Source organism: Saccostrea echinata, unplaced genomic scaffold (assembly GCF_033153115.1).
Source record: "Saccostrea echinata isolate AGI-Se365-2 ecotype Australia unplaced genomic scaffold, CSIRO_AGI_Sech_v1 ptg000013l, whole genome shotgun sequence".
Classification (NCBI taxonomy): domain Eukaryota; kingdom Metazoa; phylum Mollusca; class Bivalvia; order Ostreida; family Ostreidae; genus Saccostrea; species Saccostrea echinata.
Window position 1 is genome coordinate 2,886,057 of NW_026889762.1, and position 20,655 is coordinate 2,906,711.

At 33.3% G+C, this 20,655-nt stretch overlaps 1 protein-coding gene across 1 annotated transcript in view; it reads left to right on the forward strand.

The window, feature by feature from the left end:
• Positions 1–20,655, forward strand: part of LOC133186243 (fibropellin-1-like) — a 101,956-nt gene that overhangs the window by 61,084 nt on the left and 20,217 nt on the right. Inside the window, exons 15-17 of the mRNA XM_061321472.1 lie at positions 14,878–15,014; positions 19,316–19,409; positions 19,815–19,982. Coding sequence (XP_061177456.1) covers positions 14,878–15,014; positions 19,316–19,409; positions 19,815–19,982 — 399 coding nt within the window. The remainder of the gene's footprint in view (positions 1–14,877; positions 15,015–19,315; positions 19,410–19,814; positions 19,983–20,655) is intronic.

Here is a 20,655-nt window from a genome sequence, read left to right on the forward strand (position 1 = left end):
AACATTTTAACAAAGAACGTTTAATCTACTATCTGTATGCAATTCCATTAATTAAGGTGATTTTTTGGGGTGAATTTTTAGTTGTTGTTACCGCGCGAACGAAGTTAGCAGCGTCGCTATAAACAATCTAACTCCTCACTCGTTTAATTGTGACGTCACAATCGTGAAACACGACGTTTTGTTGCAGGGCAAACATGATGGACACGTGACTTTCTCGGCCAATCAAATTCTATTTTACTAGTGATTTTTCACTTGTAAGCTAGTTTTCACAGAGGTATAATAAACGTTTTTTTTAGACCATACATCGAAATAAATTATCATAATTTCTATAGTCGTAATTTATTAGGTTCAACTCACTGCTTTAAAGGATCATTGTAAATGTTTTATGCCCGATTTGGATACTGAACAACGTGTGATTTTTGAAACACTGATGCCCCCATATGGCATCTTATGGCAAAAGTTAAAGTTTCTCAAATGCAAGTCAAACTCCATGGTCAAGATCAAAAGATAAAAAAAATGTTATTACCCAAATAAAGGTCTTGAACAAAGAATATAACAGTTTAAAAGTTATTGCCAAGGTTAATTTCTTTAAAAGGTCAAACTCCAAGGTCAAGGGATCATAATTGTTTGTACTTGAGGGAAGGTCTTAATTGTTACAAGGAATACACATGTGGTTTTAAAAAAGCCTTAGCACCAACTGTTCAAAAGTTAAAACCAAGGTTAAAGTTTTTCAAAAGTAGGACATACTCAAAGGTCAAGGTAAAATGGTCAAAATTAAAGGTATACAATGACAGGCCTTGTCACAAGAAAATTACCTATGTAATATAAAAGCCCTAGTACTAGTCATTCAAAGGTTATTGTCAAGGCTAAAGTTGTTTAAAAGTTGGTCAAACTCCAAGATCAAGGTCAAATGGTCAAACATATTTATACCCAAGGAGGAGACTTATCACAAGGGATACAGATGTGAAGTATAAAAGCCATAGCACCAACTGTTCAAAAGTTTTGGCCAAGGTTATAGTTTGGTAAAATTTTGCGAAAGAGGATCAAACTCCAAGTTCAAGGTCAAGAGGTCAAATATGTTGGTACCTGAAGGAAGTCCTTGTTACTAGGAATACACATAAGAAATATGAAAGCAGTAGTTCCAACCAATCAAATTTTATGGGCATAGTTTTTTGCGGACAAAGAGGCTAACACAGTCTAACAGACAAATAGACAGGTGGACAGGACAAAAACTGTTTGCCCCCCGGATCTTCGATTACAGTAGCATAAAAAAAATGTCGGCGTCTTTGGGTTTTCGCATTGGCCTTAAATCTGAAAATCCAAAGGATTACAAGGTGCATTACGATACGCTTTCACATCATGTTCTATAACCCAGAGCATATTGTCTGCAAAGATAAATATTTAATTCAGTATTTAATTAGCTATGCATAATTATCTATGTTGTTTTAAAAAGAAAATATAAAAAAAATATTTGTTTTATATTTTTCGATGTAGAGATATGCAGAAAATGTTTTCCTATTTTAAGTCCTATCGCAATACATATTTAAAAGAAAGTGTGTATTGGAGGGGGGGGGGGTTCATTACATTTTTGCTGGGATTCGCCTATGTATGACCGTAGAGAAACAAAGAGTGGGGAGGGTGCAAGCAGCAACTAAATCAAAATTTACATATTAAAACTACAGCAAAAGACTATTTTCAGAAGGTCTGCCCCCCCCCCCCCCCCGGTACAATCCGTACAACGGACCTGTGAAAAAAATACTGAGCCTACATTCAGAGTCCCAGGGCACCAGGAAAGAGTGGCAAAAAGAGAAAAAGAGAATATCGGTTTATTTCAGTCTATAAGTCGAATCAAAATATCTTTTCCTCAAGAGTCTTCTTTCTTTGATTTCATCCCAGTGATCGTGTGATTTATTTCATTTATTTTACGTTCTGTACTGGACTTGGAAAATGAGGACATCTTTAGGTTCCTGAGCTGGCCTTGAAGCCCGCAGAACAGATTTTCTGCTTTATGATAAATTCAAGTGATATGTAATCCGGTATTAATTTTGTGTTGCTGTTTTTAATGTTAATTTCATCAAGAAATATGAAAAATTAATGTTTTAACTATACACAGTGAGGCATTTTTTGTGTGGAACGATTATCAAATGGGGTTTTCACGATTTTTTCATATGGTACACATGATGAGTAAGTGCAATAAATATAATTTGTGGAAAAAATGTCCAACAAGCCCCGGGGTTGAATATCGGGGGGGGGGGGGGTCTGTCCACAAGTACCTTTTGTCAAGCCCGTAGAAAGCAATTTCAGTTTTTTTGGAGGGAGGGGGGCAAATAGAAATTTCCACAGGTACTTGTACTCGATTTTTTCCTATGGTACACATGATGAATAAGTTAAGTGTAATAAATATAATTTGTGGAAAAAAATGTCCAACAAACATCGGGGTTGAATTTGGGGGGAGGGGGGGGGATCCTGTCCACAAGTACCTGTGGAAATTTCTTGATACATAACAGAATTTAAAAGCATGTATAAGACATCAATTGAAGGGGAGAGGGCACGACCGTAATTAAAAGTTATATAGAGACTACGAAGGAATGAACTGTCATTAAATTTTGGTTAAGAACTATTACCTAAACTCTTCCCTTTCACATTTTCAATTACAGATTCTTGTTTTTAAAAAGCTATACATGTACATTTATATGTATCTATTAGATGCATAAATTATGTTATTAATCATTTTATCTTAAAGGAAAAGTAAAAATCTCAATCAAACTTGTTCCGCATATTATGCTCTCTGATTCATTACTCAACAGATGCTTCATATACATAGACTGCAGACTGCAGGTGTGATAAATTCACAGCATGCAGCTCCAGCCTTATTTCCAACTTTGTTCCAAAATATTATTATTCAACGCGAAAAATTAGAATTAGCCGATAGAATATTTTGAATCACTTCGGAAATGCTGCCGTAACACCAGACTGAGTTCACAATATCGAGTGATTTTGATTGACAGGTGTAGCGCCGTTGTGCATGGATTTCGTGTAACTGCAGGTTGTGGTTGAAAATAATAAACAAACAGATCTAAAGAAAAGATATTGTATACTGTACATATATTTGTTAAGAACCAGTTCATTCATGAAACGAATTTAGTCGTATTATGTGGGCCCATGTTAGATCATTTAGGGTATTCCGAATCACCCCGCATATCACGACTCTCGGTAATTTACCTTACCGCTGTACCTCGCACGACACATGCACAGGTGTGACAACCAAACAGTCATTATTAGTAAGGTCAATACTTATTGCATACAACAAATAAAGAGGTAAACATAATGCGTTAACTAAAAGAATTAATTATTTTAATTCATTAACTTCCTACCCTTTTCGAAGAAAATGCCCGTGTAGAAACGTTGCATGGTATTTCTCATCGATGTCGTGGCGTTGTTGGTGGATGAAACATGGCATATAAGGTATCGATAGAACGGCAATTTTATAAGCTTTTGTGAGTATTATTTGTTTTTTTATAACACCTCAAAAATATACTAGTTATGGCCGCATTTGTAGCCCCCTATAGTTTCGAACCACGTGTGTACATGCCCCTAGCCAAATAAATTGCACAACACGCTACATGTATACTTGTTATATGTCAGATTATTATTTTTTTTTATAACATTGTTTTTCTTAAATGCAAGGGGTATGAAAGTAATGATTTGACAAAGCAAGAGCTATAATAAGACTATCCCGGGTCCCGGTATACACTTGATCAGTGTTGATCAATGTTGATATGTACGAGTACACGTATGCAGTGATATACGTCATTCTTGATAATCATGAAATCTAAACATGAGTTGGTTTAATTCCTTTTCACAATTTTTTTTATCACCATTATATCATTATTTGGTAGCCTACTCGTAGAATTATGACAGTTCAATGTTAATTATTTGCATTAAAAAAAATCACATAGGTAAAAAAAAAATTACATAATTATCATGATTATATTTACAGGACAACAATTTACAATCAGGTAATTTCAGAAAGTAAATATTCTGTTGGTATTTGCTTTTCTGCATGATCCGCCTCTGAGAACGCTGTTTTATAGTGTTGTCTACAGAAGGGGGGGGGGGCTTTAATAACTTAATAAAAAAACCAACAACATTCAACAAGAAAATAATTCTTTTTATTTTTTGATACTTTTGGTAAACAATACCAACTAATTCATTAATTATAATGTTGTTATCTGACTGTTTTTAGCCATTTACCTGGTGATTCGAAATACCCGGAAGTTACCTGCAATACACTAAAAAGGTGATGTAAATATAACCCCTGTCAAGGCCGCTGTATCGTAGATAGACTCGCCGTGTAATGTAGATTTGATTTTTCATTGAATTGGCTTTCCTTTAATACCAATCAACCATTTATAAACTTGTTAATAAAATCGTTTACCGTCAAAATGTAAAAAGTGATTCGGAATACTCTAAATGTACTCGTTATAAAAACAACTCATTATCAACTCAGTGGACCGATAATTTACTTCAAAATAAGCTATAGATCAATAAAATTGATTTCAGATTAACCAATATTTTGTTGCAAAGATAATGTAAAACAGAGACCGGGGATTTTGTATTTCTCTGTATTTTAAACACTCGATATGCGTACATTTGGGGCGCTCTTGCATATACATGTACACTTGTACATTCGAATTCATGATCGTGCTTAGAAAAAGAGCATGTTCTGTACTTGCATGCATGTATGTATGTATGTATCCGTAAAACTTTTCGATTTTCCCGAGAATTCATCCTCACAATGTCAATTAAGGTTCCGAAATCACATGTGAGGATGCCGAGAATTGAAAAAGTCACCTCCACTTACAATTATCATGCATGTGTTCATGCAGTTTAAAACACGAGACAGAAAAATAAATTGTTGCAAACTTAATGGTTAAGTCGGCAATTAAAATGCGTAAAACTTGAAATGAATAAATGCACGGGCGGTAAGGATTGATAAAAATAAGCGTGAGGTAGAGTAAAATAAAATAATATGTAAGATTCGAAATGATTTCAAACCCAATTTTCCATTAATCGCTATGAGTACACAATGTATTTTAATACCGATATGACCCCGGCTCTCTGCGACCACGTGTGCACGAAGACTAGGTTACAAAGCGACAGAGCAGAATGTAAACTGTGCTATAAGAAGGCGTGAATTATTGTATGTTTAAAAGTATTATTTGATGTATATACATGTAGTTTAATATTTAATTGAAAAATTAAATGAAGAAACAATTAGGAGACTGATAGTAAAAATTATACTTTACACAAGTAATAATACTTAATACTTCCATCACTAATTGCAATTATTTGCCTTAGCAACTTTTCAATTACAATTGAAATAGAATACAATTACACGGGACAGAGAAATAAATTGTTTGTTTGTTTTTTTAAATCGTATTTCTGTGTCGACAGTGAACAGGCCGGTAAAAGCGATTAAAATTCGAAATGATTTTATGCACTAGTGTTTGAAATTAAGACTAAATCAAAGATGCAATTACACGGGACAGAGAAATAAATTGTTTTTTTTTTTGTTTTTTTGTTTTTTTTTTTTTAAATCGTATTGCTGTGTCGACAGTGAACAGGCCGGTAAAAGCGATTAAAATTCGAAATGATTTTATGCACTAGTGTTTGAAATTAAGATTAAATCAAAGATGAGATTAAGTTATCTTAAAGATTCAATATAAATTTAAAAAACACAATGTTTCATTAGTTGTTGTTTCTACACGATGGATTTAAAACGTGATCACAGTCTTCACAGATATTTGTTTTGTTTACATGGTTTATGACCGCAGGTGGCTGGTCGATGGTGACCTCGGCAACGTGGGATCGCGGGTTGTGTTACATAACTAAAAACATTTAGGTGAACATGGAGAAATGCGTACTGTTAATGATCATTAATTATTCGATGCTTAAAGTTTAATATTACTTATATAGTTATATAGATACATTTAATTCCTTCCTTTATTTGAAGACGTGTTCCCTTTAAATCTAAATTAAAAAAGAAAAGAAAGTTGTAAAGAATAATTTATGAGTGAACCACAGAACACGTTTAAAACCTTATTTAGAAGAAAATTAGCATTAAATACAGTAGGGTATATAATTTATTGCAAGTTTGTTAAAGTTATACACATGAAGAGTTCCGATTTACTTGCCGAATGAAAACGCTTATCTGTTTACGGGACCTGCTTTTTACCTACATATTACGACATATTACGCAATACTCGAACAAAACAACATTTGTATGAGATCAATAAGGTGTTAAAGAACAACTTTAATTCCAAAAGCCATATCGAAATATTTACCGTTTTTGAGTTATAAAGCGAAAAATTTCAAGGGCTCTAGATCCCTAATTTTAGGGGCCAGCCCCTTTTAAATGATATCAAATGAAAGCTCTTGCTATTATGCACAACTTTTATTCTACATGTTTTAACAAAATATTTTTAGTTTTAAAGATATAAAGGAAAATATGTCAAAATTTTTGCTCTTTTCCGCGTTCTAACTTTTGACCCCTCTCTAGCGCCATTTTTAATGCAAAAATCAAAAAACAAAAACCGATGTGCACAACTTCAATGCTTCTTCTTTTCAATTTCAAAGGGTTTTGTGCTCCAATTATTACAGTCTCAGAGCCTTTGTCTGGAAACCAGAGGCATAAAAATTTCAATCAAAGGGGAATAACTCGTGAACAGAAGGTAATTTCCGAATTGTATTACAGTATTCTGAGAGTGTTTTGCAAAGTCTAAAAGCTCTGAAAATTTGAACAAAATCCGTTCAGAAATGAGGAAGATATGAAGCTTCAAAGTTGGCGTCTAGGAAAAAAAAAAAAAGAATAATAAGAACTAGAGCAAAGCTCGTTGCAAAGCAACGAGTAGGTCTTCCGTCCTGTTTTTACCGGAAGTGACGTCAGCAAGAGAAAGGAATGAGTTTAGACGTCTCCAGTGACTTTAAAATTACAATTTTGCATCAAAACCTGCAAAATAAGCTATTTCTGGCTACTTCCGGTTTGACCGGAAGTGTTGTTGAGGGATGATAAATTTGGTTGGACGCTTCTGATTACATAAATTAACTAATAACATGTCGAAAACGGCAAAAATATGCATTTTTTGACTACTTCCGTTTTGGCCGGAAGTGACGTTATATGACGACTTTCGGCAATCTTATTCACTTCTACTTGTCATTTTAATTTGCTTCTTTGATGTATCACAAATTCTCAATAGTTTTGGAGATCATTGAGAAAACACTTTCAGCCCCTGTAGATCCCTTTGATATCAAATTAGAGATCTTGCCATTCTGCACAACTTTTGTTCTATATCTTTTAACAAAATATTTACAAGTAAAGAGATATTCTTGAAAAAATGCTAAAAACTTTTATATTCTCAATAAGACTATTTTTGGAGCATACCAAGCGTCAAAGTGCGGCACGTCTGGAAAAAATGAACTACCTAGTACATATTTATGAACATTGCTCTTTCATTGTTGAAAATATCAAGTTCCTATTTTAAGTGTTTTTTTTAGAAAACGAACGGACAAAGTGACCCTCTAAAAATCACCTAATCGCAGAAATCTCCGAACCGGAAGTGAGGTCATTAAAATAAAAAAAAAATATCTAGATTTTTTTTTATTTTCTACCAGACCTGAAAGTTTCCTGAAAATCAAACAACCCGTTTCCGAGAACACGCGTGCACAAAATCGGTAGGAAAAAACAATAATAAAATTATGCCTGGACATGTTTTCTTATTTCTCTGCAAGTGACCTTGAACTTGCCAGAAAGACCTTTGATCAAGGTCATGACACAGCCTCCGTTCATAAGCAATCTCTGTTTCAAGTAAGAGCTTCCAGTGATTTTCTATTACTAAATCATAGCATGAAATAGAAATTAATTTTTTTCTGTCAGTATCCTTGAACTTGACGGAATATCCTTGGGTCGGTGTCAAGACAAACCCTCAATCTCAAACAACCTCTGTTTTAAGAAAGAGGTTCTAGTGATTCCCCCGTAGAAATTCATATCCCAGACAGGCATTTTACAACTTTTTCTGCCAGTGACCCTGAATTTGCTGAAATAACCTTATTTTAAGTCATCTAAAATCGGCGGACCATAAGCAATCTTTGTACCAAGTGCGAACATAAAAAATTACAGCCTAGATCGTAATAATACAATTTTCTTTGTCAAAGTCGAAGCAAACCTTTTTGTCACAAGCAATATCTGTATCAAGAATGAGCTTCCAGTGATTCTCAATTACAAATAAATGGCTCGGACAAAACATTTATTCTTTCTCCACTGACCTTGAATTTGCTGGAATGACCTTGGATCAAGACCATGACACACCCTAGGATCATTGGCAATCTTTGTACCAAGTATGAGCTTCCAGTTAATCCAAAAAGTCATAGCCTGGGCAAACTTGGAGGGACAGACGGGTCCTGAGAGATGGGGTACTGATTAAAATTTGAAATTATTTTTATATAGTCAATTTTTTTTACGATCGACGTTTTGATGCACCCCCCCCCCCTCCCAAAAAAAAAATGATTGAAAACTTCGCCTCTGAAGGGAAGCATTTTATCTATTTCCGGGGGGATATACGTTTACTGATGAGAGGAAATTTAATCAACTATCGGTCCTATAAATATGAATAATTGCTTTGGAATATTTGGTTACAATTACATGGGTCGCCCACGTGGCGCAGTGGTTAGAGCGTCTGCTCTAGAGTCGCGGAGTAAGGAGTTGATCCTTAAGTCGCGGGTTCGAATCCCACTGTGGGACATGGAGACCGGTCCTTTGGATGAGACCGTATAAACCGAGGTCCCGTGTCGCAGTAGGTGCTGGCACGAAAAAGATCCCTCACTGCTCAATGGCCGTAAGTGCCGAGTATAGGATAAAATTTGCAGCTCTCCACTGGCAAGTGGTGGCGTCTCCATATGAGTGAAAAATTCTCGAGAGGGACGTTAAACAACATACATACATACATACATACATACAATTGGCTTTTATATTTATTTATACACGTAAGTAAATGTCAGCTAAGAACTAAATTAACATCTGCTATAGACAAAACCAATAAATTTTTAGCTATTTAGGGTTATCTACATGTACATATATAAATCTCTATTTGTAAGAAACACTTTTTATAAAACAAATTTTCGCCAATGATATATTTGGCACTCTATTTAATTACCATTTTATTTGGATGTCGATCAACACATTTTTTTTCAAAAACCCCGTAGTGCAAAATAAGCGAAACTGTCCAATGAAGATGTTTAAAAATCCTGATTCCGCAATCGCATCATCTCGGGCGTTTCCGTCAGAGGTCGGAAAAACAACCCCGAATGTTTTAACATTACCGGATGTTAAAATTTTATACAAGATGGAGTCGCTTCCTATTTATTAAGGATAGACGGAGTTGAAAGTCCCTTCTAGCTAATTAGCATATTTTAGGTAATATCTTTACATTCAATAAAGTTATACTCAATACTCAACAGATAAAATATCTTCCCTCATTGAGAGAAGATCTTTTATAGTCATTTATTTCAAAGTTTGGGAAGGAGGGGGGGTCTACGTAATACATTAGAGGTTTTTTCCGTAAGTTGGAAAGGCCCGAGAAGTTGCGACTGACTTATCTTGGTCTAAAAACACTTTGACAAACCCAAACCACGCAGTTTTATTCAGGACACGTGTACAGTGAAATGAAAAAAGTATATTCAATCCAGTTAATTTGAGAGAAAAAAAATAGTCCGGCGTTTTTTTCAACCTCGTTCGGTTAATTTATTAATTAATCTTTTTTCCGTGAAGGAGGAAGGCATGGACAAAGGATTAAATAAAAATTATTTCCAGGTGTACAAAAGCACCCGTGCATGGACTTCATTTTAGTACTACATATTGTGATTGAAGTTGAAAATAATCAACAAATAGATTTACAGAATAGAGAGATTATGATTGATATTGTAAATAAAATTAAGAAAATTGAACAATATTTGATAAAGGAACTACCTAGTATATATGTACATGAGCAAATGAGTCTCTCTCTCTCTCTCTCTCTCTCTCTCGTATTTTTTAAAACTAATCCAGAAAAGTAATGTACGTAAGTTACAAGTCAATTATTTGAAAGAAAATACTCAATTCTATACGGTAAAGGATACAAATAGCTTAATAGTTTATGATACAAAGGCTGCCGATTATTATTTTAATAATTGAAAAAAAGTTGTCAGAGTGTAGTAATTAAGAATGATAAATTTGTGATATTCAGTAGCTGCACTGAAATTCACTGGTCTGAAAAAAAAAATGGGATGGATGACCAGAGACTCCGGTCCATCAATATTTTTTTTTTTGGAAAGCTACATGTACAGTTCTGCAGTTAGATATTCAAGTGATGCTAAAATTTTCCCGGTGTGTACCTTTTCCGTCCCAATTGATATTTAAAAAAAAATATGTTATATGCATTCTGAAATTTACAGTTCTGGACATACGATATAGGTTTATTGTTATCTACATGTATAACCCGCTACCGATATTTAATCCCACAACAAAATTATGATGTTAGCATACTATACTTAAAAAAGATCATTTACGGGTTTTGAATTAATTATAAAAACAAAATTCATTGCTTTAAAATCTTGAGGTATTTTATTAAAACTTTACTATCAACCCTGTAATATAAATAGGCATAGTGCAACACAGAAGTTGCTTATGAAGTTCAGACCTTGGCCACGTGACGGAGTTACCTATCAATGTTTAATCCATATCATTGTTTACTTTTCAAAAAAATAACGAATCATTTTTAAAGTAAGACTGCTCACCCTTATGATTCGGAAGATTCTCTTTAAAAGTTTAAAGTTGGTATAATCATGATAAAAACCTGTGATGAAAAAAATATTACTAGAAATATTTGTGTTGAAAACGGATTAATTTACTGTTTCAAAAAGTAGAGAAAGCGCAAAGCTTGTGCGTTTAATTGTTAAATTAAAGTAACCGCAGATCGCTACTCCATGCGCAATGAATCACCAAATTAAAAGTAAAATTACACACGGTTGGGAAATAAATTGTTGGTAACGTTAAAACAATTGAAATATGGAGATAACGAACATTTAAAATTCAAGACTGATTAAATGCTTAGCGTTTTGTACTTAAATCAAATCTAAGATATTAAGATAATTTATTTGAAAGATTCGATTTACTTAAAGAAAATAATATTTTCCCGTGTAAGTCGTTGTGTTTGCAAATTAGATTTAGAACAACAATGTTTGATGACTGCGCACTGGTTTACATGCACACGATGGATTGCTTTGACCACAAGCGATCGAAGGAACGGTTAATGGTTGCGTAATTGTAAACAAACACAAAACCTGGCCAGACGTTTTGGATTAAGGCTACATGTATCATGATCACGTTTAAAACAAAGATAAACCAACATAATCTCAAATATTCCATATTAATAATTGTCCATTAATTGTTTACAAAATAGACTTAATACGCCGATTTTTATTTTGTTTACGACTGTGGGTCAATGGTTCACACGCGGTGGATCGCTTTAGATCTTCTCGGCCGCGCGTGATCGAGGGATGGGTTACGTAACGGTAAACAGAATAGAATCTGGGGTTCAGGTGAATGTAAGAATCACGCAGTTAATGATTGTGAATTATTTGACTCTTAAAAGTTTTTTCGCGTTTATATTGTTTGCTTTCATATTTAAACAAAGAAAAGATACTTGTACTTTTTTCTGTTTCTCTCTCTTTCTCTCTTGGAAGGTTCTTTATTTTAAAACACAATAAAAAGAGAAAGTTGTCACCGAATAATTTGAATAGGAACCAAAGAGCACGTTTAAAACTTAATTTAAAAAAATTAGGATACAGCGTTGAAAGATATATTATTTATGGCAGGTTTATTTCAGTTATACGCATAAAGAGTTCTTCTTCACAAATGAAAACGGGTCCTTGTTTACGGGTCTAGCTTTTCTTCCCTACCATACACAAGACTGAACAAAATAATATTTTCATGAGACAAAGAAGGTATAAAGGAACAACTTTTCATCGACAGCCATATCGAAATATTTTCTCGTTTTTGAGTTATAAAGCAAAAACTTTCAAGGGCCCTAGATCCCTAATTTAAGGGGCCAGCTCCTTTTTAGTGGTGTCAAATAAAAGGTAATTAAATTGTTTACAACTTTTATTCTACATGTCTTAATAAAATATTTCTTATTTAAAAGATACAAAGGAAAACGTGTCAATTTTTGCTCTTTTATGCGTCCTAATTTTTGACCCCTATCTAGCGGCAGTTTGAACGCAGAAATCAAAAAACAAAAACCAATGTTCACAACTTCATTGCTTCTGTTTCTTACATTCAGTAGTATTTATGTTCCAACTTTCGTAGTCTCGGAATATTTGTCTGGAAATTAAAGACCCTAAATTTTCACTTAAAGGGAAATAACTCGAAAGCGGAAGTGGATTTTGGAAAAATATTATATTATTCTGATAGAGTTTTGTAACGTCTATAAACTCTGAAATTTTTATTAAAATCCCTTGAGAAATAAGCAAGATATGAGGCATCAAAGTTAACAAGTAGGAAAAAGAAGATAAAAATTTGGGCAGTAGCGGACGTTGATGTTTGGTATTTCGGGTAAAAATGAACTTCCAAGTACAAATCTACATATGTTGCTGTATCATCACTGAAAATCTCACGTTCCTGTGTTAAGTGCTTTTCTTGAAAATGCCCGGACAAACTTACCCTCTAAAATCACAAAATCTCGAAAATCTCCGGACCGGAAGTGACGTCATCAAAATAAAAAAATATATATCTAGATTTTTTAATTCTCTATCAGACCTGAAAGTTTCATGAAAATCGGGCGAGCCGTTTCCGAGAACTCGCGTGCACAAAATCGGTAGGAAAAAAAAACAATAATAAAAATAGTGGAAAAGAAACCTAAGAATAACAGTAAGGTCTTCCGCTGAAGTCGGAAGACCTTAATAATCTTAACCATCAGAATCAGTAGAAGGTCTTCCGTTGGAAACGGAAGACCTTAAAAAAGAATAATAATCTTAACCATCAGAATCAGTAGAAGGTCTTCCGTTGGGACGGAAGACCTTAACTAGACGAGCTTGTTGCAAAGCAACAAATAAGTCTTCCGTCTAAATTTGAAGGAGATGAGATTGAGATCGAGAGACTTCTACGGTCATATGTTCAAAAATGAGCCATTTACCATTACTCTCGGTGTGACCGGAAGTGACGTCATTTTGACGACTTTTAATGGTCTCCTTAGCTGCTACTTATCATTTTGAACAACTTTGCTTCTATGATGCTATACAAATTCTCAATACTTTTTGAGATATCAGGAAAACACTTTTGGCCCCTCTAGCTCCCTAATGTTAGGGGCCAGGCCCTTATTGTTGGTATCCTTTGAAAGATCGTAACATTCTACACAACTTTTGTTCTATATGTTTTAACAAAATATTTACAGGTAAGAAGATATTATAGAAAAAGTGTTAGAAAATTTAAAATTCCCGATAGGACTTTTTTCGGGCCATAGCGAGCGCCGACGCGCGGCACTTCCGACAAAAATGAAACGCCTTCCGCATATCTACAGAGATAGGTCTACCATACCTGAAAGTTTCATGTTTCTAACTAAAGCAGTATATGAGAACATCTGCGGACAATCCGGCCCTTCGAAAACCATTAAATCGGCAATATCTCCGGACCGGAAGTGACGTCATCAAAACAGAAAAAATCGCATAAGGTTCAACTGATGTTACATATGTCCTGAAAGTTTCATGGAAATCCATCGAGCCGTTTTCGAGAAATCGCGTGCACAAAATCGGTAAGAAAAAAAACAATAATAATAATAAAAGTGAAAAAGAAACCTAAGAATAACAAGAAGGTCTTCCGCTGAAGACGGAAGACCTTAATAATCAAACATTGACAGGGTTTGGGGCAACATTAATTATTAGCGAAGAATGTATGAAATATTAATAGACACGGAAAAGAAACAATATTTTCATCCCGCGGGGACTAACTAAGTCAAAGTTTTCTGAAATTTGTTATAAGAAAAACAAACCAAATCAATTAAAAACTATTTTTATTTCATTCATCAAAATTCAGCAACTCATTTATATCCAACGCTTTATCCTGTACGTTGATTGTAGTGCCAGTGAGTCTTAAGTTTTGTCACGATTGTGTTACCTGATTTTGTTTTCTTGTGACTTTGATGTTTTATGGAATTCGTAGAGGTATCATTAAGTCACAATAATTCAATCGACTAATCAGAAACAGTTATAATTCGGAAAAAAAACTATTTGCCTGTCAATTAAGAAAAAAAGATCTGTCAATTTTTTTTTTCGGTAGAGCTAAAACCAATTTTCTTAAATGATTACCATGAGCCGCTGTGAAGGTAAGAACGACAGACGCCCGTACCGAGACGACTTAATTCCTTTATTAGTAAAATGTTAAGTATTTATTGTTTAATGATATTGTTTTCAACTTTAAAACTGTTACAGTTGTTTAGCTGTTGAAATTTAACCATATTACGTTGTTGTGTTATGCATTATATTATGAGTATTTATTCGTTAGATACAAGAAATGTTTCAAAATTTCTGATTATTTGATAATACAATTAAATAAAAAAATATTGAATTTTGAATTCTGTCTAGTTGTGACTATACGGCTCTTATAGGTTCGGATAGTCACATGCACACCTCTTAAAAATCGGCGTCTTCATATGAGTGAAAAACTCTCGAGAGGGACGTTAAACAACATACAAACAAACAAATCGGCGCTTTTTCAGGCATTCATCATGTCATACAAAATCATCCATACAATTAAATGTTATGAACTGCATTTTCCATTTCCTATTTCAGTTCTTCCTAAAGATTGTAAGGATCTTCATAAAAATGGTCAAAATATTTCCGGTGTGTATGAGATATATCCATATGGGGACATCAACATTTTAGTCAGAGTCTACTGTGATATGAAGACTATGGATGGGGGATGGACGGTATATATTTTTTTGATATAGCTTCATATATTAAATATGAACATAACGAATAGTAAGCTAGCTCAAAAGTCCGTTTAAACAATACTAATTGAGAGCAGAGAAAACTCGGATCTATTTAAACAATTTTCACTCGGCAAAAATTTGATCAAAAGCTATGACGTCATGGGTTAGGTTTTTAATGCCCGTGTCAAATACTTCGTTATTTATAGTATCTAAAAATGCCAAGATTCAATTTACATTATATCTTGCAATGAATGAAGTTTTAAATGCTTTAAAACCTTTATTGTAACGTTCACGTCATATAAGTTAGTATGAGGTCATATTGTAGAGGCAAGTTGGAATATAGTTCGGTTTCCCCCTAAAATGTCTGTGTATGTACGTATCCTCAATTTGCGAAGGAGTTTAATCAGATATATTACACTGTTGAATCACATTTTGCATTGGATCAATTTTTCGAAATTTGAGGAAAAATATTTGGTTTGATTTCGTTGTTTTAGTAAGGCTGAGTTATTTTGCATATGAAATTTTATATTTCGACATGGATATGATTTAGCGGTTCCCTTCATACCTTGAAAACAATTGAAATTAAACCACCTTGAAAATAAGTGATTTCACAGTACTTGATCTTTGTTTTTTTTTTTTTTTAACTTTTTGTGACGTCACATGACTTTTTATCATCTGACAGACACATGTTATTTATAAATTACATCGGCGAAAGTGATAGTGCATTTTTATGTCTTCATAATCGAAAAGTCGGGGGTATATAGTTTTTGTACTGTCCGTCCGTCTGTCTGTTTGTCTGTTTGTCCGCAAAAACTTTAACCTTGCCCCTAACTTTTGACTGGTTGGTGCTATAGCTTTCATATTTCACAGGTGTATTCCTTGTGACCATCCTTTTTTTTGGGGGGGGGGGGGTATCACCAAATTTGACCTCTTGACCTTGACCTTGGAGTTTGACACACTTTTACAAAAAATACCAAACTTTAACCTTGGCCATGACTTTTGAACAGTTGGTGCTAGGGCTTTCAAACTTTACATGTGTATTCATTGTGACAAGACCTTAAATTGGTATAAATATTTTTGACCTTTTGACCTTGACCTTTGAATTCGATCCACTTCAAAAATACTTTAACGTTGTTCATAACGTTTGAACCGTTACTACTAGGGCTTTCATATTTCACAGGTGTATTCCTTGTGACAATACATTTCTCTTGATACCATCAATTTTGACTTTTTGACCTTGACCTTGGAGTTTGACTTGCATTTGAGGAACATCAACCTTCATCATAAGCTGCCATACGGGGGCATCATTGTTTCACAAACACATCTTGTTTGTTACAGTAAATCAGTTAACCATATCAATTTGTATCCTGGAAGTGTTGGGTGCGGATTTAAATTTTAGCTGTATGGATATTATTTCACGAGAATTTCTTTTCTCCCCAAAAGTAATGACTTCTTTCTTCCTGTACATTGCAATTTATGCAAGATAGGATTTAAAACAAAATTCCTCGGGAATATTCAGTAAGAGTACATGTACTTGCTTATTTATAGATTCACTCAGAGTATCTTCAATTTATCTGTATGAATCAGTTGATTCTATACGCAAACAATAAATTTTTACTCTGCTTAAGGATGTGTTATGTGGAACATATCAAATTCATTTTTTTTATTATCTGAATACGCAGCATATATATATAAAAAAAAGAATTACGATATTATTGCAAATATTCACGATCAAAACACGAACACACCATTCGTAACGTAAAGACTTTTAATGTGAAAGACATGTTTAACGTATGATAATGTCAGATCTATTGTTGTGTCGTGACGTCATTGCTATTATGACGTTTAAATTAAGGTAGTTGGGAGAAACTACTACATATTGTACACTCAGTGTTTTACAGGCAGCGTTATCCTAGGTATAATGTCGAAGAGATGTTAGAAAATCAAATAAAGGGAAGTATATCGTGTTTATTTCCTTCGTTAATGATTTTAAATATGTATAGATGCTGCTCATAGAGCAAAGAAAAATGTTTATTTAAGTATGTTTTAGGTCCTTTGAATTTCTGAAAATTGTGAATTTCACTTGAATCTCTAATGACTGCATATCTATTTAAAATCACATAATTTTCCCGCTCTTCCATTTATTATGACTTTATGTTTTGTTTCAATATTCCTAAATCCGTAAAATCTATTTCAGAATGGCAAAAGGTTTAAGGTTTTTTCGCGCTATTTTGTATTTCTTTAAAATATTTTACATTGAGCCGATCTACTGATCTCAAATATACAACTATTTAATAAAAAAAGAAAACTGTTTAAAAATTTTATAAAGCATTTTTCCCTATTTTTGCTTAATTCTTTGTTGAAGATGGCAAAATGCACACATTTATAAGTTTTTACTACGAACTTTGAAACACTCTAGTTTCTCATAGCTTGTTTCCAATACCTGAACTTTTAGAGAGAATTTCTCATTAGTAATAAAAAAAATTGAGCATCTACTTTATATTTATTCTAGTGGGTATTTGGTCAATTCATTACTATGTAGACATTGTATAACGAATAAAAAAGCTCAACCTAGAGGGACTTTTCGCAGTATCAGGGATTTAAGAAAAAACAAGGATCTTTAAACATTCTGTTGCGTGGAGAGCGCAAAAATTCGAACACAGAACTGTGCATGCGTACTATGAAAAAGAAAGAGAAAACTGAAATGCAGAAAAAGGTGTTTCCTTCTTTTAAACTAAATCTAATTTTGTAAATTTATTAGTTCATCTTGATTGAAGTAACGTATGTGATGAAATGTACCCCTCTTTATTGTCCCCCTGCAACGGTGTTAGAGGAGAAATAGTAACGCAATTGTGTGTTCGTTTGTGAGTGCGTTAGCGCTGTAGGAAACAGAAGTGTTGTAACTTGCATCGGGATCGATAAGCTAATTTGACGGGTATGCTCCGCCTTGCGGTACTCTTGTTAAATTTAGTTTTATCACTTGTTTGGACACACAAACACCTGACGCGAATATAAAATATATCTGCTCTCTACCACTGCATCCCATTAAATCTTATTTCCAAAAAGCTAACATTTTCATAAAAAATATGTGATTTCTGCGTCAACCCCATCAATATGTCCTTCTCTGTTTTGGTTTTTTTTTTTATTTTTTCATTGTTTAGAATTGAATCATAAAAGTACAAAAGGTAAAAAAAAAACACAGTTTACGAACAAATGGGAGGTTCCCCGTTTCGAAAGTTGCTGTGTCACCTATTATACCTTTTCAAGCTTTCTGACAGGGAAAAAGGTATCCTTCTATTCTCTTGAACAAAAACTCCTTGCTAGCATTTTGCGATGTAAAATACATACAATTCACTTGACGGAACATATCATTTTCTCCATTAACAATGAATGAGAAAGCTCTTTCGTTCGGTCTCCTGTTAAATTTTGTTAAATATTTCGTTTAATATGATTAATCCATATGATTAATCCATAATTCAAGCGAAAAACAAACGGCCAATCGTATATGAGATTGTTTTCTAGACTTAGGCCTATTAAGTCAATTATGCATAAAACTATATTAAATATATTTAAACCTTATTTACTCACGTAAAACTAGAAGCCAATTTCGTTAAATTACTTAAAATTTAAATAATTAACCCCCCCCCCCTCCGTTCTTATACTCGAGGATGGAGCTAAACAATCTTAACCAGTGAAGCTGAACTCTAGAACTCTCATGACACTAGTTGCATGTTGAGAGAAAGAAATAGATTCTTTTTCACCAGACCATAAAATGCATGTCACCTGAGGCAGCGTTCCGACCAAAGAGAGGTCTTCAGTTGTCATTCTTGTAAAACCTCGATATTTATGTTCAATTAAGTTCATGGATATCTTGATGGATCTCTTGATCACGAAGAATCACTGACTCAAATTTTCTGTTTTTTTTTTTTTAATTCTCAATGTAAATAAAAATTACATCTTTAAGTTTAAGTAAGTATTGTGGGGAAATAAGAAGTTTTCACAAGTAATGCTGAATACTCCATCACTTGCAATTGGTTTGTCTGGCGTCATTGATCGGGCAACGATCATGATATAAATGGTATAATTAGGAATATGTGAATTTATGGTTTTAGAGAAAGATTAATACGTCAATTTAATAATATGTCAATTTAATTATATGTCAATTTGATAATATGTCAATTAAATGATACCGTATGTCAATTTAATAATATGCCAATTTAATAATATGCCAATCTAATGATATGTCAATTTAATAATATGTCAATTTAATAATAATTCTTGATTTTTTTCTTACAAAGGTTATCCAAAAAAGAGCTGGATTAGTTAGCTTTGTAAAACAATGGGATGAATATAAGGTTGGTTTTGGTGAACCAGAAAATGACGTTTGGATAGGTAAATAGAGAATAATGAATATCGAATCTTTAAAGTGCTCGCCAAACGTTTTTTTTTATTTCTATATTCTAAAAAAAAAAAAAAAAAAAAAAAAAAAAAAAAAAAAAAAAAAAAAAAAAAAAAACCTATGATTTCAAGACTGAATAGTATGTATTCGACAATCTCAATTTAATTCGTATTATATTCCCCGTATTTTCTCAAAATCTTTAAAAGAAAACTTTGAACGAAAAGAAAGAAAAATCAGTCTTCAATTATGTAAAAAAAGTAACAAAAGTATCTAAACAAGAAGTGTTTTATTATGAGAAATACATTTAATCAGCTTTAAATATATAATTTGATTTCTCCTTAGGATATATTTGCTACAACAAATTAACTTTAAATGATTTTGAATATACTTTATAATAGGAAATGACGTGATCCACGAGTTGACAAAGGGACAAGACTCCTCTCTATATATTTCTATCACCCATGTAGATGGTAGGAGACTGTATGAATTATACGAGAAATTTTCGGTGTCAAATGAAGAAGAGAAATATAAACTCTTTCTGGGAAGAAGTGCCGAAGGAACCTTAGGTATGTAATGGGTACTGAAAATTTGTCTTAGTAATGATAGATCAGGAGAGAAAGATAAGATATATTGATATCACCATTAATTTACTGCATATATTACCTTGTGTATTTTCAAAATCTTGAATAATAATAAAAAAAACCCATCTCACTTTTCTGAGGAAAATAAATAAATTGACTCCAAAAAATTTGCACACAACCCTCTGAATCAAAAGGTCGTCCTCTTATTCAACGCAGTCAAATAATACAGTAGTGTTACTGTTTTGAACAGAATTTGTCATTAATTATTCAAAATTTATCATTTTAATTTAAATTATACGATGATTTCACCTGATAGATTTTGTTGTTAATATAGGATAAAGTTCTTTACAACCCCAATCCTAAAATTAAAGAACAAAAAAAGCATGTTTTATCTCTATTTAAATGTTGCAACAAAAGGCTACATGAAGGGAAAACAATACTAATTTAGTGGGGGATATACAGTGTATCAGAAAACACAATCTGTTTAATTCCTCCTACAGTTTGTCTTTATCTGTTTCCCAAAAAGAAAGAGAGAGAAAGTTATATGTTTACAGTATATCTCAGATGTAGACTTTTTATGCACCGCCATGAAAATGGCCGGGGTATATAAAGTTTGTCGTGTCCATCTTCCGTCCTTCTGTCCTCCCTTCTGTCCTTC